Below are 17,415 nucleotides of genomic sequence, written 5' to 3'. Positions count from 1 at the left end.
CGGGGCCGCTCCTGATGCGCGCCGCTTTGCCGACGGGCCGCGGTGGCCGGGGGAGCCCGCGGGTGGCCGCGCCAAGCCCGCGGGGAGCGGGAGCGGGCGCGGGCCCAGAACCTCGCGCTGTCGTGTGGCAGAGGCTGCCTAGTCGGAGGGCAGAGTCAGGCCGTCCCCGGGGAGCCATCTGTGCGGTGGATTGCTTAGGGCAGAAGTTCTCTTTAAATTTGGAGACTCACTACTGCAGCGACTTTGCAGTATTGGGCAGGGTGGCGTTTTGCTTTAATGTTGCTCTGACCAGTTGTCTGTTTTGCAGTTTGTATCACTGTGGCTCTGGCCCCAGCGTCTCACCCTCGTGCCTTTTACACATGACTTGGCCAGTTTTAGCCCTCTTTTCTTCCAGTCCTGGTGCTCTCCTAAGTGCTGCAAATGACCAGGGCGAGATTGCTAAATAAAGCTCATTAATTTCGCATCACGTGAATCTTGTGCTGGCCAACAGCAGGCAACTCTTGAAGGCTGAAAAGCTGGTGGACAAGCCTCTGTTCCACTTGGGTGTGAAAATTCCTCCCATTAGAAACATTGCTCTTCGTCATTTCATTTTAAAGTTGCTTAATATTCTCTGTAAGTACTCTCACACTTGTACATAAATGATAATATCATGCTTTAGAGCTGTGCAAGTCTCTGCTGCAAATGTTCACAGGCTACTGGTTGTGGTATCTTGAGATTTCAGTAAGTAGCCTGAGAATAGAGTTAGAGTCCTGGACCATAGCAGCCAGCCTCTCCGTACAGATAGGCAATTAAAAATATTACATGGGGAAGGAAACAATATTGTGCTATCAGCAGACATTGCGCTGTTTGTCCCCGAAGACCTCTGAGAGAGAGAACTACTCTTTTGCTTGTTTTGCCTGGCTTCTCCCAAGGAAACCATGCAGCTTTCAGGGCAAAGTTGAGAGGCTACGGTGAAACAGGAAATCGGTCCCCAGTCTGCTGGCCCCAGGCTAGTCTTCTCAGCAGTTCAGTGGTGCAGGCTGCTTTTTTTGTTGCTGTTTTTTATTTTTTTTCTGCATGGTTGCAAGTATCTAAAGCCTGTAACGTGCAGGAATTGCTTTATTCAAGGCTAGTATGCTGTGTGTGTTGCTATAGGTTTGTATGGACTTTTATAGGAATTGCAGATTGAGACGGGAAATGTTTTTGTGTGTATGCACTATTCTCACACATCAAGTATCCAGAAGTACAGTAGCACATATTTTTTCTCACAGTCATCTATGCTTACAGTGTTTCAAAGAATATTCCAAAATATCTTGGCACAGACAAAGCGAAGCTGTTTGCAAGATCCCGAGCTGGGGAACAACAAAGGCTACGTTCTGAACAAACATCACACATGGCTTTAATAAAAGACTTAAACAAAAATCAGATAATGTATTTAGAAAACCGAACACCACCACTTATGATGCTGCTCTCATTGAGAAAGGAAGTAGATGTCCAACTTCTGTCTCCTTTCCAATATCTTTTTCCCCGCTCCTACTCACTGTCTCCTGTTTTGAATTAGAAGGTAAAAATTGTGACTGTTTAAAAATAAATAAATGCATTTTAAAACCACTTATCAGTAATTTGGGACTGACCCAAAAGGCAGTGCCTAACTTAAAAGTGCCTTGGTGTTCAGGAGAAAAGCATACAGGCATATGTAAGGTGCCTCTGGTGGAGCACTCAAAGCTTGAAACATCCAAAATCATTAGCAACCTCTTGCGATTACATATGGCAAAAAGGATGTGGTAAATCACAGAACATATCCTGAATGTTACAGACCCAGCCGTCCCATTAATTTCTGGTCAAAAAGCATTCCTTGGTTTCTAGTTTGGACCATATTTAGTTTTATGCTATTTTTACCATCATAATACAAAATAATGTTGACACCCTTGGATTTTCTAGTTGTTTTTTCTCAAATTTATGGGGGCTCTGCATTATTCTCTTATGTTTTTTTAATTAGATCATGCCCATTTGATGTGTTGCACTCAAATCCAAGGCACGTGGGTAGGGAGGATTAAAAAGTGCTCCCTTCCTTCCTGCCACAAGCGCTGTCACATGGATGTTGAGGAAGGAGAGCACGTTCTGCAAAAAGGCTTGATGCAAACTGATAGTTATTACAGGTTTTTATGGGAACTGTGTGGCTAAATCTCTTGGTTAGGTTTGGAAAACCCTGGTCTTTTGAATCTTGCTTGAGAAAAGCTTGGCAGCCCTGGATTTCTTTTTACCTTCTTGCGATTCGGTAATTCTTTAGATCTGAAGCATGCAGAATATCTTGGAAATCCATTGGGCGACCCCGGGATACAAGGGGTGTCCGCCTGCGAAGAGTAAGAGCTTGTTCTTCTTCTGGTGCTGTGCTAACGGCGAATCCGCCCAGCTGCGTCAGAAAGAAGCAGGCGCACTGAAACGTAAAGACTCAACAGGCCCCTTAAAAAGATCTGTCTGGACAACACTTCACTAGTTAAGTGCAAAGTTATTATTATTATTTATTATTTATTTCCTCTCCTATTTTTCTCTTAGTGAACAAGCAGGAAATATCTTTGGTCTTTCATTTTAGAAGTGAAATAAATGTATTCCCCACAGCATTTGAAATTTTAATAGTCCATAATAAATAAAATCATATCTAATAACATAACTACTTTCAATTGGCAACGTGATCTCCTAGATGCATTGCAATGGCAGAAACATAAATAGTTGCAGCCTCTGAAAGCCTACTTCCTATTTGCTAAATATACTTGGCTTGCTTTAAATTCCTTTGTGTGCAGTCATTAATACAATCCTCTTTGACAGCATTTAATTAAAGTGCTTTTCTCTATTAAATTCATTAAAACTTTTTTTTTTATACAACTGTTTCCCAGACATTGAATGTTAGGGACCTGTAGGCCTCTCTTTAAATGACTTCTCTCTCCTTGTTGTAAATCGTTAATTAAATTTAACTTAGACTGTTTAAAAATGACTTGGAAAAGAAAGCCAGATTTCAGGATATGGTCTTAATCATGTCTGATTTTTTTTTTTAGCACAATTTTTTCCATATAGTTATAGGCGGTATGTTATATTGTTTATGAATGTTGCTGTACATTTAAGCTGGAACCAAGTGAAGAAATATCCTAAAAATCTCACTTCCATCTCACTTTAAAATTTTGCGTCTTTTTAGTGCAGTTTCCTGGCCCGCGAGTGCTTGCATGGGGCAGTGAGGAGGGAGGAGCTGCTTAGTTTTAATAGATTATTGGCAGTTTAATGTCTCGACACCTAGAGAGCCCATAGGTATAATAACAGGAAGCTGCCTGATGTGAAGCAGTCAATAGCGGGTCCACTCAGACCCTTTCAGTTAATTGCTGGTTGACCTCAGAGATTTCCTTTAAGTGCAACTGTCCTTCGTTCAAAACTCATCTGGTTTTCGGGGTTTAATCTGAGAATGCCCTTCCCAGGCGGGAGCTCCCGCTGTACGGCCTTGGCCGGGGGTTTCGCCCCGGGCGCCTGCGCGGCCCCGCGAGCGCGAGCGCCCGCCTGGAGCCGCGAGAAGCGGGGCGCCCGCTGCACCCCTGGGGGCTGGCGAGGGGGAGAGGCGGCCCGGCCGCCGGCAGAGCTCGGGGGCGCTTTGAAGGAGTCCGCCGGGCTGAGCTGTTTTCCGGAGTGCTTTGGGCAGAGCGGTGCCCGTGCCGGCGCCGCGGCGCGTGGCTGCCCTGCCGCTGGCCCCGAGGCTCTGCGCTGCCGCCGCGCGTGCCCAGCGCGCTGCAGCTTTCCGGCTCCTCTGCAAGTGCAAACCGAGCTCGTTTGTATTTAGTTGCCCTAATTTCTGTACTTAGCCATTCTAATTTATTTGGACTGTGTGTCTTGGTGCGATCTAGATAAGCTACGAAGGCAGGCAGGCAGGAAGCCGCAGGGGCAGTCCCTGACCCTGCCGAACTGCAAACCATCTGCTCGTTCGGGGAGGAAGCCTACATGGCAATCTGCTCTAGCACGTCTACCTGGCTTGGCATTTTTTCCTCTCCCTCCAACTGTTGGCACGGAGCGTGTGTGTTTGGCCTAAGCGAGGGCAAGGAGGGCCAGCCACAGCAGGCCCTGTTTGCAGCAAACTGGTTTGGATTTCTTGATGGCAGCGAGTGCTGCCCTGCAACGGAAACGCTTCGCTGCCAGAGCTAGGTTCATTTACGTTTCATTCGGTCAAGAGACGTTTTCTTGTCTCTGCATCTTGCTCTGATTGTGTCTTCTAGCCACTTACCATGCATTCAGGCTGTGGCTTGCTGAAAGGAATATTATTCCTTTCCATCTCTAATTTTGTCCCGGTTTGATTCGTTTCTGTGGTTGTCTTTGTCCATCTGCATAGCACAAACTGCTTCTGCCTTTTTAATAGCCTGGTTAGCACCAGGGAAGCACTGCTGACTTGGAGTAATGTTATTCCTCATTTTTCCTTGTTTAAATGACATGAGGGTTAAGAAGGCCATGTTTGGAGATGGTGACTTCTTTCCTGCAACATTACAGCTGATAGGAGAGGCTCTGACTCGTTCCTTCTGGAGAGAATAGAACAAAATTACGGTGAAACAGAACAGTGGAGGAAATCCCAGGATACATTTGTTCCCTTTGGGCAATCAGCTGGAACACAGACACTAAACGCTGAGATGTTTCTGGCCAGAATATATTCTAAGGTACTCTCTGGTTTTATCAGACTTACTGACCAAGCTGGTTATCAGTATTACATAGACCAAAGGACTCCACATGGAATAAAAATCATAAGCTTTATTGGATTTTGAGATAGAAAAGATTCACATACAGTTTTTTTTATAAACTACGTTTCATTCTTTCAGATCTCCCATCAGTACAGTCACTTGTAAATGTGACCATGAAATAAGCAGGTAGATACATGGCTATAAATGTCTGTATCTTGGATGATACGGCTTAGCACTGTATAAATGCTGGAATTGAGATCAAGGGGTTGCTAACATTTCTGAAATATTGAAAGAGAAAATATGTTGGTGCTTTTTAAATTATTATTTGCAGCTAAAATTAAAAAAAAAATTGTGACAGTTTGGAGCAACATAATGCTTTGGAAGAAAATAAAATGGAAGAATTTGAAGGGCAAAAGTTGGCCTGAATAAAAACAGCTAGCATATGCCGTTTCATAAAAAATGCCTGAACAACTGCTTAAACTTTGTTAGAATATTTCCCCCTTGCCCTCACAAGCAAACTGCTTGGCAAAGTAGACTTTATTTAGGCAATACTTCGGCGTCAGTCTACATTTTTGACCAAAAGGAAGACTCTGCCTGAAAAGTGCCACACAACTCTATTCTTAATGAAGCAAAGAAGGGTGTTTTGCACTTCCGGGAAAAGTCTCGGGCTCCTTGCATCCAGACCTACACAAACTGCAGGCTTGCGTAAAGCTTGATTTTATCCCCGTGATCATGTGTGCACAGTTGACCGAGGGCTGGACGGTGAGCAGAGCTCTCCGTGGTGGGCAGTGGCAAAGCTGGGGGCAGACCCCAGGGCTGTAACACACTGTCCCTTGTTCTGTTTTGTCCCAGGACCACCCTGGTGATTGCATCCAACCCTGTCTTAAACATTTTATTAAAAAATGAACAAAGTGCCTTTTATTTTTCAACTGCACATTTTCTGCTACTGCAGATATAAACTGCAGGTGTTGCAGATAGGAAACTTGCTCTAAAGCCTTTTGCTTCCAACATCCAGAATCGATAAAGAGGTACAGGACAGAGCAGTGAGACGCCAAGATCAATACGCCAGGCGAGCCCACCTTTTCGCGAGTGTCGTCAGGAAGAGAAAGGTTTTCCCACCTAATTCCCCAAGGCCGCCTGTCCTCAGTGCCCTAATCTGTGGGGCAGACTGTACTTTGATCATTCAATTTTTATTTACCCAGTTCCAAGCTGAGGGTATAATAAAGCACATTATGCCAGTTGTGTGTGTGGTAATGCTGGGTATTTTGCCTTTTACCATGGTAGTTGATTATAATGCACTTTTTAAGACTTGCTTTCTAAAAAAAGAAATATTTATACTTTTATGTGTTTGATTCACACAGTATAGTTTGCTCAAGTCCTGTTATTAAGTGCATTGGTGGTTACGTCTCGAAAGCAAAAAACATGCTGAGTAGTGTTTTATCAGCACAAATCTGCTATTTTCGCTAACCATAACAGTCAGGTTCTTCTGACTTCTAACTGCCCCCATTGTAAAAATTAACAGTACGGTTGGGTATTCCTGGAACCCCAAATAGCCATCTGTGAGGACCTAAAACAGTTTGATGGGATAAATAATTACCGCCCTAGCCCCCCACCCCAGCGTGCAGTGTCTAATCCAAACATATCCTTCCTGAAATAATTCAGAGCCTACTCCTGATCTGAGTAACTGGAAAACAACATGATTATGGTGGCGCCATTCGTGCCACCATAGTTAGGGGTTTAGAGCTTGACCTTAAGCATTGCTCTAGGTCGGCGCTTGTCAGCAGAGATCCTGCTCAGGCTGCGAGCAAATGCTCCTCTGATTTGTAGAGTGAGAGGGAGACCATGTGTAGTGTTAATTAAAAAAGAAAACACAGAGGATGTCTAGAGTATTTTGTCTGCAAAAAACAAACCAAAAAAGCCTTTTGTTACTTCTTTAGATCTTGTGGCGTCCTGCCAGCTCGTCATTAGCAATAGCGCAGTTGGAATGGGGAAAAGCCAGGTCAACCCAAAATCTCTGACAGCCCCTCCATGCAGCCCCAGCCAACCCCGGGCTGTGTTTGAACAGGCAGGACGCTGCACACAGTCGCACCCTGGACTGCAAGAGAAAGCACCGAAGAGCCAAGACAGAGGTCCGCGAGTCTCGTGGTCCTGTTTTGAAGAAGAAAAGTGCTAAGTGGATGTTCTTCTGCCCCTTGATGCGCATGCAGATGGTTGAAGGCCCGTGCCATTTGGATGGGACTCCAGCTTGCGTCACGGTGCAGAAGGGCAGCGGGAACCTTCGTGGAGCTGTTGCCTTCGCCCCCATGGGGAGGCATCCTCACCATCGCAGGCTGGAGGCGAGAGGGGCTTGCTGGGCCGCCGGAGCGCTGCTGCGGAGGGAGACGCACGAAGCCGCCCTGCTGCCAGCGGCGTTGGCCGTGCCCCATCCCCAGACGATGGAGCCAGCCGTCACCGCTGCCTTCAGGAGAGAGCCTGCGGCGGCGCTGGGCAGCGCTGCCCGCCCGCCGCGGCCTCTCTGCCGCCAGCACCCTCGTTTCTGCCAGCAGAAGCCGGGCTGAGCCTTGCCTGCTGCGTGTTTATGCAGTAGGCACGGGGCGGCTCCGCGGCGTTGGTAACGCTCCCGGCCTGCAGCTGGGTACTTGAGAAAGGGGCACTTGCCACTGCGCACAATTGCTTTGCAGTAAACCTGAGAGTCTGGCTTAAACCAGCCAAAGATGGGAAATTCAGGGCTAATCCACTAACGCGCATCAGCGGGAGCGCATTTACGCTACCCCGTAAAATCAGCCGGTTCTCAGGCACTTGCACAGCAATGAAAGTTGCACCCGTGCTTTTGTGGGAAGAGTTGAGCTAGCGTTCAAGAGAGAGCAGTTACCCCAGGAAACCCTGGGACGCTGCTCGGCATTGGCCAGAGTTGGGTGATTTATTTTTTTAACGTTTTACAGACAAAATAGTGGCTATTGTGTAGGCACGTGCTGTCTATTAAGAGAGACCAGGAAAGGGAAATAAACCGTGCATTACTGAAGAATAAGATCATGATTGTGGTCAAGTGATGGCAGAATTTTTTTTTCTCTTTGTCAAGCTGATTTGTAAACATTCTTCAAACAACTGTGCGGACAACAGTTCCACGGCTGCTTAAAAGAAAAGACAGGACCAGAAAAGATTGCTATGCACAGATGTTTTACAGTAACCTTAGCCCTGTCCAAATGTTATCTGGTCATCTCCAGTTGTCGTTGTGAGCTACGTTGCACATGTAGCCTCTTAGCAGCGTGTTGTAATCAGGCTGTAATTTATATTTTATCTCCAGTGATGATAGCTCTTAAAAATGTTTTGTGGTGTATTTGCTCTTTGATGCATGCTGAGCTCCTGTTAGCATTAATGGGAGCAGTGTGCGGGGAGGGGGAGGGAGTCGACGCGGCCCTCCCCCCACCCCCCGCCTTAAGTCGAGATTATTTGCGTTTTGCTAATGCTTTATGCTTCCTACTTTGGATGTGATGGCAAATGCAGTGCTCAGCTGGAAATTTGTTTCTTTTTCCTACACTTTATTTATTTCCCGTATGTAAGGTTCATAGAATTACTGTCTTCTGTTTCTCCTTTTGGCCAGTTTTGACAGTTTGGTCCTGGACAAGAATTGCAGGATCGCGGCACTATTTCAGAAACTGACTGTTTGTTCAGGGTTTTGCCGTGTTTTCTGATCACTGTCCATTTCCTGCCCTTAAGCAGCGCGACTGCCGTAAAGCAAAGGGAGGCGTGAGGAATGTGTGCTCAAAAGACATTGAAATGAATGGCTTTGACCAGCTCACATTCCAGTCTGGAAAATAAACTTTTGTTTTTGACTTTGGATTCCCAGTGGACCTCTTTTCTTTCTTTCCATGTCCCTCTTATCCTCCTTTTTGCCTAGTTCCTAGGGTGAATCATAGGTTGGAGCTGAGGAAGGACCAGAGCTAGGATTTGTGCGCGCCAGTATGCGGTCTCCAGGGGTGCAGCAGCAGACAAACGGGGAGAGAAAAGGCCTCCGTGTTTGGGGGATGTTTTTACGGGTTGACGGCTCTGTGTCTGCGGCTAGACAGGCCGCGGGGCTCCAGGCTTGCAGCTCGTTCTAGGCGGCAGCTCCTGGAGATCTAGTCTGCCTTGCGTGAGATGGCGTACGTGTTACCACTAACTTGTAGTATAGTTACCTCTAATAATGGTGTTTACTCCTGCGAAGCAATTACTAAGCTACATAAAAGATGCACAAGATGTGCTGCTGGTATTCGAGTTACAAAATTAAGAGAGGCTCACACTGAAGTTAGATGAAAGTGAACATATTCATCCATGTCAGACTTCCTACCATTTTGCACACTCATATTGATTTCTTTTGACATGGTCTTCTTTTATTGAGTACCATATATTTTTTTAAATCCCTTACCGATAACAGTACCTGCCAAGGGCAATTGTAAAAGGAAACTAAAGTATATTAAACCTGCCTGGAGTCAAAATGTAATCTAACACCTGTAGTCTGCAATTTGTCATCACTTCATAGATACTTTTTCTTTTTTAATAACAGTTTTGGATTTTCCCGAGTTTTGACCTTAGGATACTGTATAATCCAAGAAAAGCAGGGAACTAAACCGCAATCTTTAACACAGCTTTATGGTGTCAAGGTGTGAAATCACCACTGTGAGAATGAGCCCAAAGAAAATACTTCATTTCAGGCTGGTACTAGCATTGCAATGTTTATTTAAATGAATACATTTTTGCAAGGAAAAAAAATAGTAGTCTAAACCACTTTTTTTAAAGGAAAAAAATGAACACAGGTGCAAATTGTAACTCATGCTACAGTTTCTCCTACAGACATTCCTAGGAAGCCTGTAAAGTGTCTTGGCACAGTGACTCTGTCTAATTAATGCTCTTGCCAGTGTGACCCCAGCCTGGAAGGCTGCAGCCTTGGTCACTGCAGCGGTTTGGTCTGCTCTGTTCTTGTACGTTGCTGTATATGAAGATAGCCGGTGAGAGACTGGGGGTACAGGGTGTAAAACTGTTTGTTTGAATACATAATCTCCCAGAGATCATTCAGCTAAGATCTAAGATAGCCACGCAGTGCAGCCTCCTAGGCATCAGGTTTCTTTGCAAGGTGACAGAGGTTGTCTTTTGAGAAAGCCCCTAAAGTGATAGATGAGCATCGGCAGTGCTGCCCAAGAGCTCGTGGCTTGCAAAGGTGAAGTGCTGCAAATTTCAGGTCTCCATAAAATGCAGCTGAGCACCTTGCTTTTTTTTGATTCTTATGTTTGTGTGTGTGGTTTCTTTTTTTTTTTTTTTTTTTTTTTTTTTTTTCCTGCGTGGCTTTAGCTTGGAATTGGGAAGGAGCTTTTCCAGAGGGCTTGCTCACATGGTGACGCATGTCCAGGATCAGGTTTTGCATCAAGGCAAATCAGAGGCAAATCCTGCTGACTTGCCTTGAGTGCTTGTAAGGGATGTAACAAGTAATGCGTGTTAGATGTGCTGAACCGCTGTTTTGGAAATCTGTGGTATTCTCTCTGGATGCTTTTATTTTGAGGTCCTTCAGCAGGTTAAAACCTCACTCTCCTTGACATAAAAGTCGTCATGGTGCAGTGTCGTGGTTGGTTACGAGAGCAATGTAAATGTGAAGGAACAAGGGAAGGTTAGATCCCGTCCCACCATGGAAGAGAGAAGGTCAATCTGTTAAACTTTGCTCTTTCGGGGTGTGGGTTGTGAGAACTGGTACTGGGCAGCACAAGCCAGGCTGAGTGCTTGTGAGCGCTCGCCCTGTCCTTGCGAAGAGGAGGGCAGTGTCCATTCAACAAGGGCAGCATCTGTTGCGAACATGCAAGATTTAATATTTTTGATAGCAAGTGGCACCTCATCATCTCAGCAAAACCTGTCAGAAAGAAGGAGCTCTCCTGATGAGTCCTGTCTGCTAGAAAGGGTATGAGTGAACCACACTGCAAAACAAAAGAGTTTGGGGTTTTCATGTTGAAATGCAGTTCCTGTTTCTAATCAGCTGCAACAGCTGTACAGGCAACAAAATGTGTCTTTTCACAAAGCAGGTGGTGTTAACCTGTACCTGACTGGCAGCTGGTGCACATGACTGCATTTGTGTTCCTCCGTTCAAGCATCCTGCCTGGGTCCCCTTAGCGGCTCACCGTTTTCATGTGTCTGCTTCTAGCTAGGAAGTGGGTGGAAATGGAAACGAGCATCAGTGGAATAGTGAGTCTAGCCAAAATTAAATACAGTGCAGACACAGACTGCAATTACATGACGTTTGTTCAGTTTGGGTTTGCTCACCTCTCTCTGCCGTGGGATCGTGTCTGTCCCTGTCCACCTAAGCCAGCTTTCTCATGCAGGATTGTCCCGATCTGTGGGGAGTGGATATACATCAAACAGCGCGGTGATCCCTTCTCCCCAATAGTTCTTGGCCTTGGATTTTAGAAAGACCACAAACCCTTAGCTTATTACAAGTAATCCTGATCACTCCCGTAATGATACACTACATTATATACTCTCCTAAACTTAATCATTCAATATCTCACTTCCTTCCCTGTAGGCATGTACTATTATATTTTACACATGGCTTCCAGCTGGTTTTCATTGTGGCCTTCAAATCATATTTCAGTACAGTGTGATTTAAGACCAGTCACTTTATCTTTTAAAGTCAACTTCCATCATACTAATGTTTTTGGAAGTTTTCTACCAGTACTGGTTAATATGTTTGAAAAAATGAGTTTGTCTGCGAAGATAAAGTCTATCGGAATGAAATTTCCTAAAGCAGCATCTTTCATGCCAACTCTCTTCCGAAACAGTCAGAATGTAATGATGCCTGTAGAATTTAAAAACAAAATCTCTTTAAGGGATGGAAAAAAGAAGTCCTGTGGGCACGGAAGGAAATCTATATCTTCACATTTGATTCAAAAGTAGATGGAGACGCAGCGAGGAGGGAGGGAGGGAAGGGGAAGTCAGCTCCAGGCGGTGGCTGCTGTGGAGAAGAGGCCGGGCAGCGGTGGGGCAGGCCGCGGAGGGCTGCGGGCTGCGGGCTGCGGCAGCTCGAGGGCGCGTGGAGCCGAGCTGAGGGCTGCGGGCAGCACGAGCTGAGCAGGCAAAGCTGGTGGCCACGAAGGAGGCGGCGAGCGTGCCCCCCGCTAGGCTCTAAGGCAGCTTTCTTTGGGAAGGGCCAGCTGCATGTGGGCACACTTGGGACACCTTCTCGCTGAAGCCCGCCAGGCACGTGGTGTTTACCTGTAGGTCAGACCTTAGTTGGGGGTTACCTGCAGCGGTGCTATCGCCTGTCCTTCACCCGCGAGCACGACGAGCAGGCGTTGCGGCTTTCCCTTAGGGAAGCAGAGCCGCGCTGGCCCCCAGTGCAGAGCGTGTAGCGCCCTGGGCAGATCAGTGTGTGAAGCTGCTAGAAAATTTACATGCAGATCTAGGCGCATAACAGTAACCCCAAAATCTGACAATCTGGCGCTGCCAAAAACGGCCAGTTTCCTTTGTGGGGACAGGATGTGCAGCACCAGATACGAACTGATCAAATCGCCCAAATAAACAAGTGTGTTGTATAGACGTACTTCAAGGCGTATGTTTAGCAAAAAGTGAATTTATACTTCACATCAAATCATGAACCTCAAATGTTAATCTGTTTCCTATAGAAAAGCACGCTTTTTGTATTAAATAGCCTGTATTATCAGAAGGAGATACAAAACTGCTCACAGTATAAATCTGGAGGAAATTCTGCATGTTTATGCATCTGTGTCTGTGTCTACAGGTAATATTGTATTGTTAACACCATTAGAAATCCAGAGCAAGCCAGAGCAAGCAAGTCAATGAAATTAGGAGTTTTATGTTTATGTAACAGTGGCTTTAGGTTTTTGTTCTACTTAAAAAAAAAGCAGGCCAAATAAAATAGAGCCTACTTCTAATATTTTACACTAATAATAGCAGGGTTATGTGTTTTCTCTTCTGGAGAGGATGGAGAGGTCACTCTAGAAAAGGAAGGGTTAAGTAAAATTATTCTTTGCCTCACGCTCTCAGCCCTCTCTTTGGTTGATTGCTTTATAGATGCTGTAGGCATCTCTTCATCTCCTTCAAATTAAACATTTTACTGCTGCTGATCCTGTATTGTTGGATTTTTTTCATCATGATATTTGATTGGAAGTCTTGTAACATTTTTCAGGCTGGATCGTTTCTCATGCTATTTCTCAACTAAAAAGGGGAAAAAAGCCACTTCCAACTCGAGCAAGAATGAGCTGAGTAATTTGCCCCCTTTCTGGATGTGTTTCCATCTATGTTAGCTGCTGTTGAACTCAGCGTTGTGATAAGCAGTGACCTCAAGTAACTACCTGAGGCTTTTCATATGACGCTTTCTGTAAATTCTCGGGCAGTTTATTTGTGGTGTTAAATCCTTTTCTTTTGGGTTGTTCTGGACCTTATGGTGTTAGGAGATAGGACCTTCAGGCACGACAGCGGAGATGAGCTGCGTTACCCATTCCCCCATTTGCTGGCCCAGGTCCGCAGCGCTGCCCGTGTTTTGTGCCCCTGCTGAGGCAGGTGAGGATCTGATCCACCATTTACAAAGACCCTGAACATGTCAGTCCCTCTCTTTGAAAGCAAACCGCGGACAAAAAAGAAACCTCCAAAGAGCAATTGAGCTACTCGGTGCCTTGGAACATGATGCTCTTTTACTACAGGAGATGGTTGTAACGCAGAGTATCTGTCATTCCCATGTGAGCGTCCTCCTTTCCCCCAACTCTTTTGCTAGATCGTTTTCCTTGATACCCTGCTTGTGTACCTGCCTGAGAGGAAAATTAATCCACTGGCTCTGCAACACACTTGCAGCGCCGCTGTCCACCACGGCTCCTGCCGCGACGGCGCAGGCCTGCCCAGGCGCGCCAGCGGGCTGTCGCTCGTCTCACGCACGCACGGGGCGAGCGGAAGCCGCTGGAGCCGGCGCCGTGCCCTGCCTCTTGGACCGACACGACGCAGCACCGTGAAGCGCCGTCGCGCCTTGACTTCGGCGTGCCTGCTCCGGCGCGGGCGCAAGCAGCGGGCCATTTCTCCGTCTGTGAGCTGAGTCGTTTTCACAGGATCTCTTCCGAGTTCAGCTGTTTGGCAAAACTTTTGCAGGGGGCTGTTGCTGTGCAACTTCATGTTACTTCTTTTAAAAAGTTGTTGCTGCAGATCACTAGCAACGTGAACTATTACGGTAGCACCACTTGGTTAAAGAAATGAATACAAGGTTCTTCAGCACGGCCCTTTGCGTGCATTGACAGCGTGATGTTCCGCAGCAGATTTTCCTCTTGCATTAGTAACTTGAATAGCGTAGAATTTAGCTGAGGCTCTGTGTGTGTAAAATTCAGTGCGAATTCTCAGCAAACTTCCAGTATTTATTCTTACTTTTTTCCATTTAAAGAGTTTAAATGTTTGAACGTTTCTTGATGTTACAGTGTGCAGCAAACATGTTTCTTTCTTTGGATGGAGAGCCAGAATTTCTTACTCGTAGAAGGAAATATTTATCCATATTGATTTTGTTAGCTCCGTAGCTTTGAGTTCTAATAATTATTTCCCTGCATCCAAAGAAACCTCTGGGCAAATACAGCCTTCAATCCTGTAGGGGATTTTTGCTGGTAATCTCTCTTGTATAGATTTGGTTTTAAAGAAAGCATATGTAGCTCCTCTGTATTTCTAACAGTGCAGTGGAAGTGTATTTTTCCCTGCGATGCACAAGGCCTTTTCCTAGTCATTTTAAGTGACTGTTAGGAAGATTAAGAGCTACATATGCTTCTTCAAACTTGCTGAAAAGGAGATACTGCCAGTGAAAATCTGTTACAAGACTGAAAACTGTATTTGCCCAGAGGCTTTCTCAGAATGCAGGGATATAATTATTTGAACTCAGAGCTGCTAAACTAGTGACATTAATACAGATGTCATACCAAGAAATCTGTTCAAAAGATACGTTAAAGCCAGCCCTGCTAAGCAACTGACTTTACCTCAATGTCGTTGTTTATAAAAGGGAAATTTGTTGAATCTCTGGACTTCTATTATTAGGTTTTTGTCATAAAGCAGTTGTGATGGATTTTAACACCAACTCAGTGTTCGCAATAAACAAGCACTGTGCGGTCCCGCATGTGATTAGGCTTTTGTGGTACTAGGCACCTTGCAGGAACAGTGGGAGAGACTCTAGCCTAAAAAAGCAAGAGGAGGCATGGAGGGGGGAGAAGCAAAATGGGAGGATGAGTTGTCCCAGATGGGACAACTGGCCAGCTGTCATGACCACTAGGCTGTAAAATGTTTTGACTTACTTTTGATTTTGGCTATATTTCTTTTTATCATCTATATTTTTTTATTTATTATTGATTGTGCATTTTAAAAATTATTTTATATTGTTTGCCTTTTATATTACTTTTTCCCCTTGTCAATCTGTAGTAACTGGAACAGCTGCCCTATAGGTAAGAAAGGTAGTAGACAATGAGTATTAAGTAGTACTTTTCTACACAAAAGTCAAATAGATGCTCTGTAGAGACCTGCATAACTGCTTCGTATCTCAAGCATCAGGAGGGCTGTTTTCCTCGAGGGTCATCATATATATGAAGTATGTGTCTGTTTAATCCTGTAGGTCCTCCACAGACAGCAGTCCCAGCCTGCAAAGGAGACTTCACCACCTAGAGAAGAAGCTCCTCCTCCACCTGCTGAGGACACTTGTGCCAAAAAGCCAAGATCCCGTACCAAGATATCCTTGGAGGCTCTAGGTATCCTTCAAAGCTTTATCCACGATGTAGGTCTCTACCCTGATCAGGAAGCCATTCACACCCTGTCTGCTCAGCTGGATCTCCCCAAACACACCATCATCAAATTCTTCCAGAACCAGCGTTACCATGTAAAGCACCATGGGAAGCTAAAAGAGCATTTGGGAACAGTGGTTGACGTGGCGGAGTACAAGGATGAGGAGCTGCTGACAGAGTCAGAGGAGAACGACAGTGAGGAGGGCTCTGAGGAGATGTACAAAGTGGAGCCTGAAGAGGAGAACCCCGACAAAAGCAAGGCAGCCCCAGTGGACATCGACCAGAGATAATGTGAGATAGGAATGCAGAAAGCAATACATTGATCTAAGGATTTTGTGTTTCTTTTTCCCTCTTTTTACTTTTTGTTTGTTTGTTTCTGATGCGCATGATCCATGTGCAAACCGAATGAGTTCAGCATTGCCCAATCAAACATCGTCTTGACACAGACACTTGAGTGTTACACTTCCTACATTAGACTGAAGTAATCATTGTAATCACATAGGATTATGCCTTCATTAATCTTGCACTTATGAAAGGGACATCTAGCAAGTAAACGGAAAGAAAAAGTCCTATGATATCAATGAAGGAAAATTTACAACTTTGTGTGTATATATATATATTTACATAAAATATATATATATTAAAATTGCATGGGACAGAACTTTACAACCTGGAAGTATAGACTGTGAAATGAGTTCTTTACAGATGAAACTTGTTTATGTATTAAAACCACTTCACAATGAGTTGCTTTGGCTTTTTGATAAAACTGCCGCCTGCTCTCAGGGTGTGGTGACTATTTTTGAATTCCTATTTATTTTCTATGTTTATCCCTGATTTTTTTTTTTTATTATATGGCTTCCTATCTGGCAACTCGATGGGTAATTTTTGAGGTATGTATTTAAAGACGTAAATCAACACTGCCAAAAAAAGAAAAGAGGAAAAAAAGAGAGAAAATGGAAAGACAAATCAGGGCACCTTAAAAAGAAAACTAGTAAGTTAAAGTACTTTAAACACAATGCACACTTAAAATGATACAGCATGTTGCATTCTCTAAACTCTCCTTTCTGTAGTGAACAGGTGAATTTTCATGGGATTCAGAATGACTAAAACTGAAATGCAGTGCATAAAAGACTTGTCCATTACTGAGGTCTTAATAGAAAGAGAAGAAAAATAATGCATTGAGAGATGATGTATGGAATTCATACTATGAACCACGTTTTACTGTGGATTTTATTTCTCTCTTCTTTGTTTCAGACCTTAAAATTTATAAGCTTCCTTCTTGTTGTTGCTTATGTTTTTACTAAGGCGAAAAACACACAAACACAAATGTAAAGTTACATTCGGAAGCAAAATACTACACTCCCAACCATCCTGTGGGGTTAAACGCTGACAGATGAGGGGTTTGCATTGCTGACTTCCCATTCCTCCGGCTTTCCCACCTCCCCTTTATTCCTGTTGGGCTTCCTCTGTGTCATGCATTTTGTGCCAGTGGAATGAGGTGTTTTCAGCCACCGGTCTCCAGCTGAGTCCGCGACCGCACAGAGCAGCCCCAGGCACGGGCGCTTTCGGGCCCTCTGCCGCCCCGCAGCCGCGAGCTGTGCGAGCGAGGCGGCGCGCGCAGGCACCTCGCTGCCGAAGGGTTTCGCAGAGACCTGGCGTAGCGGCGGCGTTACATAAAGCAGAACTAATGCTGACTGACTCTTCAATGGCCTGAGCACTAAAGCTGCAATCTACTATAGTTCCTAACTGTTTTGAGGCATCATGTCGAAAGAGACACCAAGTAGCATTTACTTTTCACTTCCATGCAATGGTTTCCGAGAAAAGACCTCACCTTTGCTACTATTGCAGCTGGATTGAATTTGGACTCCTATTTAAACTGCAGTCATAACCGTATCGACAAGATTTCTGTTTCTCTTTTGTTTTTACCACATGGGCTTTTCATGTAACCTTGACAAAGACCTCAT

The 17,415-nt window shown here is 45.0% G+C and overlaps 1 protein-coding gene across 1 annotated transcript in view; it reads left to right on the top strand.

Moving 5' to 3' along the window:
* The window catches only part of SATB2 (SATB homeobox 2), a 129,209-nt gene extending 113,468 nt beyond the window's left edge, over window positions 1–15,741 (top strand). The window contains exon 10 of the mRNA XM_062578852.1: window positions 15,286–15,741. Coding sequence (XP_062434836.1) covers window positions 15,286–15,741 — 456 coding nt within the window. The remainder of the gene's footprint in view (window positions 1–15,285) is intronic.
* The last annotated feature ends 1,674 nt before the right edge of the window (window positions 15,742–17,415 follow it).

The sequence above is a fragment of the Rhea pennata genome, chromosome 6, assembly GCF_028389875.1.
Source record: "Rhea pennata isolate bPtePen1 chromosome 6, bPtePen1.pri, whole genome shotgun sequence".
Classification (NCBI taxonomy): Eukaryota; Metazoa; Chordata; class Aves; order Rheiformes; family Rheidae; genus Rhea; species Rhea pennata.
This window is presented reverse-complemented; position numbering and strand designations above follow the sequence as displayed.